Source organism: Culex pipiens, chromosome 3 (genome assembly GCF_016801865.2).
Source record: "Culex pipiens pallens isolate TS chromosome 3, TS_CPP_V2, whole genome shotgun sequence".
Taxonomy (NCBI): domain Eukaryota; kingdom Metazoa; phylum Arthropoda; class Insecta; order Diptera; family Culicidae; genus Culex; species Culex pipiens.
In genome coordinates this window covers 104304458-104316698 of record NC_068939.1, presented here as the reverse complement: position 1 = coordinate 104316698, position 12241 = coordinate 104304458, and the positions used below count along the sequence as shown (strand labels likewise).

The 12241-nt window shown below is 36.8% G+C and overlaps 1 protein-coding gene across 1 annotated transcript; it reads right to left on the bottom strand.

The window, feature by feature from the left end:
* Nucleotides 1–10633: 10633 nt before the first annotated feature.
* Nucleotides 10634–11961, bottom strand: LOC128093290 (uncharacterized). Its single transcript, XM_052709541.1, has one exon. It carries the CDS (start codon nucleotides 11657–11659, stop codon nucleotides 10910–10912), a length of 750 nt encoding a protein of 249 aa, XP_052565501.1. The 5' UTR covers nucleotides 11660–11961; the 3' UTR covers nucleotides 10634–10909.
* Between the last annotated feature and the right edge of the window lie 280 nt (nucleotides 11962–12241).

The following is a 12241-nucleotide window of genomic DNA, read 5'->3' as shown; positions in this document are numbered from 1 at the left end:
TGTTCCAAATATATTTTCAAGCACATTTCGCTGCGATTAGATAAGTTTTTATGGCAAACGAAAACTGGTTCTAGATAAAATCTGAAAACACAATAATAGATTTCGCCCTGGACGAAAATTGGATCGCATGTTTTTTCATGACCCCAGAAATCGCCCACTTTATTTTATTGAAATAACCTTTGGTAAACGTTTAAAACAGGTAAATCACTAGATTTTCATGAAATTCAGACATACAGTGAACTAATGAATTATTCATTTACATAATTTTCGGGCAAAATGAGTTGTTTTCCCTCATTAACATTATTACCCGCTGTAGTCTAAATTGACAAAAATATGGCGGCTGCAGGCTTTTTTTGAAAAGCTTATAAAAACTTAATAAACAATAGAAATTCATTAGAAAAGTTTCAATTAGTACCAGAAATGAATGAATATGTAAACCTGCATAGTAAATTCAACCAAAAAATGGTATAAGTTTGCTAAATACAGATTAAATCCAGTAGGTGGGCGAAAACTGGAGCAGGGCGAAAACTGGGTCCTCTACCCTAGATGGTAAAATACCATGCAATCATACCAAAATCATGTATGTGGAAGACCACAGGAATACCAAAATATGATTTTACAAGGGCGCGGTAATACCTAATATTAAAACCATGGCAATACCAAGTTTTGATATTCACGCAATGTTCAAAAATCCAGAAGACCTCAACTTGGTATTGAAATGGTTTTATTTTGTGGTATTATTTTACCCTTGGAATAACATGGTTTGGTATTGTTGTGCCCTTCCACATACAAGACTATGGTTTGATTTTATGGTATTTTACCATCTATTACTGGGCAACCAAGGGCACATTTTGGTTCCTGTTATTTGCCAAAGTAATACCAAAATTTGGTTTTCCCGTGTTATTTACCCCTGCTCGGGCAACGATACGTGTGCAAAAGAACAGAAACAGAAACAAAAACACAAACAGTTTGTCCTCGCAGGAAGTGACACACTCACGCCATATGACGCCCAAAATTAGACCAATTGTGACACGAAAGTTTTCCCTGTTCGGTGAACGTTCGTGTTGAGACGATCGAAGAAATCCAATTAATGGTTGATCGAAATACGGAAACAACACAACTTCAAATGCCACGTAACAAACGGAGAAAAACCACAGCTACAATAGGCAAGCGCAACAGGTTGGTCGATTTTTGCAAAATTTGACTAGAATCAAATTGGAAAACACCTGCCGATTTTGTTACCATACGGGCTAGCAGTTAAAAATCAATGTACCGTCAACTGGGGCGAATCGGGACTTCAGTCTGAATAGGGACAGCCGTTTTTAGAGCCTATAAAAGTTTGAAATTTAAAAAACGATGCACTAATTTAGATGTTCTGTGTCTGTTCTATTCTAAACTTAACAAAAACATCAAAATATTGTGCTGTCTCAATTCATCTCATGTTTCACCGGAGATGACGGTAATTAAATTTAATATTTAATATTTGATATCATACACAAACAGGTTAGCGATTTGAGTCTCAATAAAGCCGGATCACTTGGGACTATAAAAGTTGAAACCAGGAACCCAAGTCGCTTTAGAATATATTCGAGAAAAAAAACATCGACTTTAATAAAGCAAATTCAACCTACATCGGTTATCGGCTTGAAAACATGTGGAGGGCCTCGTGGCGCGGTGGTTAGCGGCTTCGGCTGCTGATCCCTAAGTTGCTATGGGGCGCGGGTTCGATTCCCGCCTTATCCTCCTGGCCTTCTATCGGATGGGGAAGTAAAATGTCGGTCCAATTGCGTAAAAGAGGTTTTGGGTGACTCACCACACATAACCTTCGGACGCCTAGAAATGAGCAGAAACTTGCAACAGAACCCACAAAAGACCCGGGGTCGTCAAAGTGGATTACTTTGCATGCATATTTTAATTAAATTAAAGATTAGGCATTCTATCATATTCATTTTGAAAATGAAAATGAAAATGAAAATTTTGAAAATTAATAGGGTAGTTTTTTCGCGAAAACTTAACACAACGCAAACTTCGTTTTTCTCAGCTTGCTGTTTTTGCATATGGGACATGATTAATTCCCCTACTAACATGATGGATACATGATAATAGAAAGTTTTGAAGTTGAAAAAAAACAATGCACAGGCAAATGTAACAAATCAAGAAAAAATGTTTTAATTTAATTTAAATCCGGTCCTTTGTTTTTCTACCGCGTTTATTGTAATAAAAACATCAACCCAAGCAAGGCAATCCACTTTGATGTCCCCGGGTCTTTTGTGGTCTCAGGTGCAAATTTCTGCTAATTTCCAGGCTCATTTGCGTGTTTTACGCAAATGGACCGACGTTTTGCTTCTCCATCCGATAGAAGGCCAGGAGGATAAGGCGGAAATCGAACCCGCCCCCCATAGAAACTTAGGGATCGGCAGCCGAAGCCGCTAACCACCGCGCCACGAGGCCCTCAATCAAACATCATTCTATTTGTGCTGATTTTACAAGCGCCTCCACTGCTGGCTGCATCGGAAAACTTTCAGGGCACAATCATGCGAGAATTCAGAGTAAACACGATTATTAAATAACGCAACATTTTCCGAGGCACCGCGCACAGTTTACTCGATATAGGAAAGTAAATAAACACAATGAGTGGAAATAAAATTTTTTAATCGGATTAGGTGGTTGAAATAAATAACCGCCTTTTCCTCTCTTCAAACACATCGTCCACCCACCCACATCCACATCTGCATCCAAACCGGAGCTAACATTTATGAATTTTCCCTATAAACGGCTTGTCAATTCCGATTTTAATCGGTTCTCATCCGCCAAAAGTTGGTTTGAAAGCGATTCAGGAGTTTTTTTTTCTAATCTGTTATTTTTAGCCACGGATTGCGACCGTTATTTGGGTGGAGGAAATGATTGATGGAATCTATAAATTAAATATATTTTCCCATACATTATTTTAAATTTATTCAACTGGAAACAAAACAACTATGCTGCTTTAGAAACTGCTTTTTAATCCGATTATCACAGAGCTTTTACAATTTAAATCAATGTTTTGAAATTTTGGTAATAAATCTGCTTAAATCGTTATGCTTGAAGCTTCTTGCATTCTTCAGAAAAAGTTGGGGATAATAAGTCCGACAGCTTTGACCTCTAGTTATTAGAACAAAGTATAAAGCAATCAAAACATATTTTTTAAAGAAATAATTTACGTGGTACTTGAGTTTTTTGCATGTGTTTTTTGGGCTCAATTTGAGTTTTGTTTAAATTGGCATACTCGATATTTTAAGTCATAAAACTATGCAGTATTTTTTATGACCCAGACATATTTCAAACGCATTCAACGCAAACATAAATATTACAAAAGTGAAAATTTACTTATTATAAAAAAAAGTTCCGATATCTGGAATGATTTATGTATTCAATATTTACTCAAACCAACCTATATTAAAATCACAAACAGCTCATCAGCACAGCCCTGCAGTCACGTCAAAACAAGCAACATATTTATGGCTGTGTTCAGTTGCGTATCATCTGCTTATTTTGACCAACCCTTGATTTCCAGGAACGGAAAACGGGCATGCGCAATTGACGGCTGTTTGGTGCCATTCCTGGCCACCATACAGCGCTGATGTTCTAAGGATGGCGCCTCAATGCTGTCTGACAAAACTCAAGTCTGTCAGTACTGATTTGACGGAGAGCAGGATGTATTGTGACAATATACGACGTCATCTCGAGCTTCACCAATAAAACTACGCAATCAAGGATTAACCTTGGCAGTGTTAGGACAAGTGCGTGCCCAAAGGCCACTGGTTGTACTCATTTTGGTGCACTAACACGGTATTATACTTCAATGCTCACTTTTCAGATGACCATGCCAAATTACGAAACATATGTATTTCTGCGTCTCCTATAAGACATTTGAACCTGTGCCCATAATGTGGTGAAAGGTAATTAAATTAAGGAATTTTAGAGAAAGCCACTACATATTTCAAGAAATTGGACATATCTCTGCTTATATTGAACCAAAACTGATACTTTTTTATGGAACTTGTTCAGAAAACTGTTCTCTACAATGTGATTGATTCTAAAAACAAATGTAATGTAACAATGTGATGTGGCAGAGGATTGAAAAAATAATTTTCGGAACCTATTGGGTAATAAACAGTTTATTAAGTAAATAATTCAATTCAATTCAATTCTTTATTAATACATGTAGAGTAAGGACTGCTCCTTTTCAATTACTACAATCAGAATTCAAGAGTGTGTAGCACTTCTTATTATTATATGGCTTTGCCAAACTTAATCACTATCAGCGCTTGTTAATTTCTCATGCCCAACCAATTTATGCAATCGAAACTCGATTGGAGAACGAATATTTTTAATAACGACAGGAAGTTGATTCCAATTAGCAACGCCCCTAACAAAAAAGCTTTCATTGTAATGTGATGATCGGTGCTGTGGTATTATGTAATTTCTAGTACGTATACTGCGAGAAATTTGGAGTTTTTCTGCTAAATATCTAGGGGTAGAGGTATTTATAATTTTAAATAAAGTAAGACAGGACCTAAGCTTATAAAAGATATTAAATGAACAACCAAGTAGATTATGCTGAAGGTGTGAAACCCTAGCATACCTTTTTTTTTTTAATTTATATTTATTCAAATTTCTTTTCCATGTACATTCATTCAGTTAAAATATTATTGAGTGTCCAATCACAAACGATGACTTTTCACCTCAATTTTAAATACTAGCAACTTTCATTTATTCATGAAATATTGTAGCTTTCGCTATTCAGTGATTTCAAATGTAGGAGGTCCTACATGTACAAAAGGGAAAAGGGATACCTTAAAACTAACTTATAAACTATATAAAGAGCGGATCAATGCAGCTGAAGACTGCAATGATTTTTGTCGAAATGCATCAATTATCTTATTGGACATAACATCCAAAGTGTCAACTTCGGCTAATTGATGAAGTTCACTGGTGCTGAACCAGGGAGGAAGTTTCAGAATCATTTTCAGAATTTTGTTCTGAATCCTCTGAAGTTTTTTCTTCCTGGTTAAGCAACAGCTTGTCCAGATCGGCACAGCATAAAGCATGGCAGGTCTGAAAATTTGTTTATAAATTAACAGTTTATTCTTGAGACAAAGTCTAGAATTCCTGTTTATAAGTGGATACAAACATTTAATATATTTGTTACATTTAACCTGGATACTTTCAATGTGATCCTTGTAAGTAAGGTTTTTGTCAAAACCAAGTCCAAGATATTTCACTTGATCCTCCCACTTTAAATTTACCTCATTCATCTTTATAATGTGATGACTTTTTGGTTTAAGAAAATCAGCCCTTGGTTTGTGAGGGAAAATAATAAGTTGAGTTTTTGCAGCATTTGGAGTAATTTTCCATTCTTTCAAATAAGAATTGAAAATATCCAAGCTTTTTTGTAATCTTCTTGTGATGACACGAAGGCTTCTGCCTTTGGCGGAGATGCTTGTGTCATCAGCAAAAAGTGATTTCTGACATCCTGGGGGCAAATCAGGCAAGTCAGAAGTAAAAATATTGTATAAAATTGGACCCAAAATGCTTCCTTGAGGGACGCCAGCACGTACAGGTAGTTGATCAGATTTGCTATTCTGATAACATACCTGCAGAGTACGATCCGTCAAATAATTTTGAATAATTTTCACGATATAAATCGGAAAATTAAACCTTTTCAATTTCGCAATCAAACCTTTATGCCAAACACTGTCAAATGCTTTTTCTATGTCTAGAAGAGCAGCGCCAGTAGAATAGCCCTCAGATTTGTTGCTTCGAATTAAATTTGAAACTCTCAACAACTGATGAGTAGTTGAATGCCCAAGGCGAAATCCAAACTGCTCATCAGCGAAAATTGAATTTTCATTAATGTGCGTCATCATTCTATTAAGAATTATTCTTTCGAATAATTTACTAATAGATGAAAGCAAACTAATGGGCCGATAGCTTGAGGCTTCAGCAGGATTTTTATCCGGTTTCAAAATCGGAATTACTTTGGCATTTTTCCAACTACTGGGAAAATATGCCAAATCAAAACATTTGTTGAAAATTTTGACCAAGCAACTTAAAGTTGCTTCTGGTAATTTTTTAATTAAAATGTAAAAAATGCCATCCTCACCAGGGGCTTTCATATTTTTAAATTTTTTGATAATAGATTTTATTTCATTCAGATCCGTATTAAAAACTTCATCTGATGAAAATTCTTGTTCAACAATATTCTGAAATTCTATTGAAATTTGATTTTCAATAGGACTCAAAACATTCAAGTTGAAATTATGAGCACTCTCAAACTGCTGAGCAAGTTTTTGAGCTTTTTCCCCATTAGTTAATAGAATATTATCACCATCTTTTAAAGAAGGGATGGGTTTTTGAGGTTTCTTAAGAACCTTTGAAAGTTTCCAAAAAGGTTTGGAATAAGGTTTAATTTGTTCGACATCTCTTGCGAACTTTTCATTTCGCAGGAGAGTGAATCTGTGGTCAATAACCTTTTGCAAATCTTTTTGAATTCGCTTCAGTGCAGGATCACGAGAACGTTGATACTGTCTTCGGCGAACATTTTTCAGACGAATCAGAAGCTGAAGATCGTCATCAATAATGGGAGAATCAAATTTGACTTGGACTTTAGGAATAGCAATATTCCTAGCATCCAAAATTGCATTAGTTAAAGATTCCAAGGCTGAATCAATATCAGCTTTGGTTTCTAAAACAAAATCATGATTTAAATTATTCTCAATATGATGCTGATACCTGTCCCAATTAGCTTTGTGGTAATTAAACACAGAACTATTGGGTCTGGTAACTGCTTCATGAGAAAGTGAAAAAGTTACTGGAAGATGATCAGAATCAAAATCAGCATGAGTCACTAAAGGACCACAATACTGACTTTGATTTGTCAACACCAAATCAATTGTTGATGGATTTCTAACAGAAGAAAAGCAAGTTGGCCCATTCGGGTATAAAACCGAATAAAGACCAGAAGTGCAATCTCTGAACAGAATTTTACCATTGGAATTTACTTTTGAATTATTCCAAGATTGGTGTTTGGCATTAAAATCACCGATGATCAAAAATCGAGATCTATGCCGAGTAAGTTTATTCAAATCCCCTTTGAAATAATTTTTATTTTCCCCAGTGCATTGGAATGGCAAATATGCAGCTGCAATCATAATTTTCCCAAAAGAAGTTTCAAGTTCAATGCCCAAACTTTCAATAACTTTTAACTTAAAGTCACGTAACGTGCTATAAGTCATACTACGGTGGATAACTATTGCAACTCCACCGCCATTTCGATTCATTCGGTTATTAGTTATAACTTTATAATCTGGATCACTTTTCAAATAAGTGCCAGTTTTTAAAAATGTTTCGGTTATAACAGCAACATGCACGTTATGAACTCGTAAAAAGTTGAAAAAAATCATTTTCTTTCGCTTTTAAAGAGCGAGCATTAAAATTCATAATATTGATGGAATTACTTAGATCCATGATTAAACTTCAGGGTAAGAACAACATCATTCGCAAATTTTAATCCAATCTGGATTGCTTCCATCATGGATGTAGCATTACTCATTGTTTGAATCAAACCAAACAGTGAGTTTTGCAAAAAAAGTCATTTTTTCAAACGTAACATCGCCGAGATCAGAAGATCCCAAAGCGTTGCCAGCAGAAAAATTTTCAAATGAGATTTGAGGTACCTGCCCAATTTCAGAAAGATTGGTAGAGGATTTAAAATTCGTGGATGAACCCGAAACGACGTTAGCATAAGAAATGCCATTGTTGTTACCTAACTTTTCCACGGTAGGGGTATTTCTAGAATTGTTCGAGTGAGACAGCACGAACGTTTGATTTAAAGATGCAGGTACAACCTGACTTTGAGAAAATTTCGGTTTGGATTTCGGCTGATGCTTAGCACGAGAATCCAAAACCTTTTTTCTGATGGGGCAATCCCAGAAATTTGATTTGTGATTTCCACCACAATTTGCACATTTAAATTGGGTGACTTCTTTCACGGGACAATTGTCCTTGTCGTGAGAAGAATCCCCGCAAACCATGCATTTTGGAACCATGGAACAAAAACTGAATTTTGTCCAAAAGTTTCAAATTGCTGATTTCATTTCTGTTGAAATGAATCAGATAAAATTGTGAAGTCAAACCAAAGCGAGAAATATTCCCGTTTGATTTTTTCTTCATTGGTATTACTTGGGATGGGGCAAAGCCAAGCAACACCTTAAGTTCGTTTTTGATCTCATCCACCGACAAGTCGTTGGAGAGACCTTTCAAGACCGCCTTGAATGGCCGAGCATTCTTGGTCTCATACGTGTAGAAATTGTGTTTGTGGTTTTTCAAATAACCAACAAAAGTTTGGTGATCTTGTAAAGATTCCGTCAACAAGCGACATTCTCCTCTTCGACCAAGCTGGAACGAAACTTTCAAATTGCAAGTTTCCTTGCAATTCTTCAGTTGCGTTCGAAAGCTGGCCAAATCGGAGACGGAAGTCACTACAATTGGCGGAGCCTTTACTCGTTTCTCGACGGCAGAAGGCTCAGTACGAGGAGAAGGTTCCTTGTCATCAGTTTCGGATAAAACACCGAAACTGTTTGTCAATGGAATTGGAGGATTGACCTCACATTCAGAATCAGAATCAGACCTCAGAAGAGGCTGTTTTTCTTTTCTGTTTCCGTTAGCCGGTTTAGCGTTCAAACGCTTCACCGACGTAACGACCAAATCTTCAGAAGATTTGCGTTTACCTTTGTTTTGACGCATTTTGCAAGCAAAGTTCTCTTAAAAAGATGGCTTCGTTTGTAAAATACAACAAAATTTCAGGCGGGGTTAGTCTTGAAAAGACTGTTTAGAATTTTGGAAAATAACTCAGGTAGTCTTTAAAAAGACTGTGAATTTTGTTTTGAAATAACTCTGAGCTTAGGTAGTAAAAAATACCGCAGCTCTAGTGTCCGTTCACCACGAAGGTTCGCAAGACACTGCCCTAGCATACCTTGATAGATTATAGATGTAACGTACGCACGCGTTTAAGGCGACCCGTAATTTATTTATAGAGTTAGCTGCAGCATTAAGAAAAAGTGCATCACCATACATAAAATGAGGAAGTAAAAGAGATTTAAACAGTCTAAGCTTTGTCTGTATCGGCAACATGCTTGCCGTGATTTTCAAATGCCTAAGGCCGTTGTAAATTTTTCTACATTGGCTGTTTATATGGCAATCCTATTCTAGGTTATTTTGCGTTATTATTCCAAGATTTAATGCATTAGTAACATATTCAATGATATTTTGTCCAAGGAAAATTACAGGTAAAGAAGAAACTCGTTTGTTCCGAGAGATGAACATTACTTTGGTCTTAGAAGAATTGATCGGCAAAAAGTTACGGGTAGACCAGCGGAGAATTTCACACAAATCTTCATTTAAAAGCCGTGCCATTTCAGTAACGGTAAGAGAATTTGAGGCTAAATACAATTGAACATCATCTGCAAAAATATGAACCATACAATTCTTAAGAACGGATGGTAAATCGTTTATAAAAAGGGAAAATAAAATTGGACCAAGAATTGAACCTTGCGGTACACCAGAAATGATAACAACAGGGCTAGACAATGTGCAATTAGAAAAAACAGACTGGGTTCTTCCGGTTAAATAAGACTGAATTAATTTTGCTGCTTTTATAGAAAAGTAATATTTTAAAGATAATTTATTGATTAATTTAGAGTGAGAAACACGATCAAAAGATTTGGAAAAATCTATGAACAATAAAAACGCAACTCCTTTGCGATCTATTATTTTTAATAAATCATCATGTACTTTAAGTAAGGCTGTAGTTGTACTATGTTTAGATCTGAATCCTGATTGAAATTCATGTAAATAATCAAAATTATTCAGATAAGTTTGTATTTGAATTTTCAAAATTTTCTCAAAAACTTTAGAGAGAGCAGGCAAAATACTAATTGGGCGTAAATTATCTAAAGCAAGACTTCTCGGTTTCTTTTTAACCGGAATAATTTTCGCTGACTTCCAAGCTCTTGGGAATTTTGATGTTGAGATGGCTAAATTGAAAATATACGTTATTTTATCTACAACTAAAGGTAATATCAGCTTAATAAATTTAAGAGGTATTTGGTCAAGACCGATTGCGTCAGACTTAACAGCACTAAGTGCTAGAATAACATCAACTGTTTCTACTGTTGAAAATTTGAATCCATTATGATTAGGCAGCAAGGTACGAGGAGAGGAATTATCTTGTGTAAAATTAGAACTAAAATAATCATTAATTTCATCATTAGAATTCAAAAATTTCTCTGTTCGCGGTTGTTTACTTTTGACATTTATTACTTTGAGTTTTTTCCATAAAGTTTTGCTTGTTTCTGTAGTGTTTAACTGGTTAGAAACGTATTTTGACTTGGCAATATTAATTAAATTAGTTACCCTATTCCGAAGCATCTTAAATTCATCAAACCTTAAGGTACTTCTATCCGCTTTCCATAAACCATAAGCCAAATCCCTTTCAATCATAGCTTTATTAATTTCGTTGTTAAACCATGGATTTTGTTTTGGTTTTGGCAACCATACCGCAACAGCAACAACAACTACAGCATCCGAAACAGCAACAGCATTCACATCCCTCCAGCAGCATTCCCAGCAGTCCAGCAGCATTCCCACTCCAGCAGCATTCCCAGCACTCCAGCAGTCAGTACACCACGTTCACCAGAAGACTTTTAGGAAGGAAGGAGTCACGGACTAACTAAGGATAGGAGTCAAGGATTAACTTAGAAGGAAGATGAATAACTTGTTCAGGAAGGGTCTAACTTTCAGGAAGGACTGAAACACCGGGATTAAGGAAAGGAATCATGGATGTTGTGGGAAGGAAAAGAGGGCGTTTTCAAGGAAAGGGTTTGTTGGCCAGCTGCTCCACAGAATGTACTGGCCGAGCTTCATCCTCCGCGCGGTCCTTCACTTGCACGAATCCGTCCTTGGTGAAGACACTGTGCAGTTTGCCGTCCTTTTTCATTTTGAGAGCACTCCCTTTGATCGATCTAGCGAGTTCTGTCAGATTCTCGTTCAGGTAGATCCGCTTGTTGACAGAAAAACCCAGGTGTGACAACGACAGGTTACGCGACGAGAGATATCGTCGGTAAAATTCATCTCGTGCTGCTCTGAAGGTAAACTGAAGCAGCAAAGGGGGAGCAGTACCATCAGCGATTGGAAGGCGAGCCAGCCTTTTCGTGTAAATCAAAGGACGGTCTTGATCACTGTAGCCCAAAGCAAGTGAGACGCTCCTGACGTAGTTAGAGATGTTTTCTGAAGACTGATAGGGCACACCAGACAGCAGCAGATCATTCAGTTTCCCGCAGACGAGGATCCGTTCATAGTTGAGGCTGACGTTGTCCCGGGTTTTGGATAGATCAGCAGACAGCTTGTTGACATTGTTGGAGCACTCGGTTTTGAACTGCTGCATGTCTTCGCGAAGAACGGCAAACTCTGACTGTAGATCCGACTTACAGTTTTCAATCCTCGCGTTGGTTTTCTCGAACATCGTTTTCATTCGAGAAAAGAGCTCATCCAGAGATTGCACAGGCTCTTCCTCCGGGTCCGATGTGGTCAAGTCTTCCCTCGATCGCTTGAAGCTCATCGTTGGGTTTGTTTTGGTTCTGATGGCAGTAGTATGTGTAACAGCGAGTGAACCGTGGAATGAACCGTGAGTGCCACTATACGATTTAGCAGCAAAATGGCGTGGCCTGGGATGGAATATGACTCGTTTCAGCAAAACTTTATCGCCTTGTAATTCCTCAGCAAGTTGGCGAATTGCGCGTACTCCACGTACTTCGGCTGCAGCACACGGGACTTTACAACTCCAACTTTTGTTATAGTCGGGAAATCGGTTGAAGCACGGTTAAATCTTCATCTGAATCACAGATAATAAAAGTCACTCTTTATCTGAGTACATCCCAGAGCTATTTATAATCTATATTTTGCATTGTTTAATGCTCAAATTTGTATCCGAGCAATGTGTTGCTGTAATTTCATGAAAAATTCACAAATCTGGTAAATGTGGTTCGATTTTTTTTATTGGAGGTCAAATATAGTTGGTTAGAGTCTCAAGGCATATTCATAAGAAATTTGAGTGACATCAACATGAATGCACCGATTTTTTGTGATTTTTTTTAACAAATATCCTATATAATCGAAAAAAAATCTTCAAAGAAAAAGTTGC

What these genes read in the sequence shown, in the direction of transcription:
- LOC128093290 (XM_052709541.1), bottom strand. Translation starts at nt 11,659, where the DNA reads ATGAGCTTCAAGCGATCGAGGGAAGACTTGACCACATCGGACCCGGAG.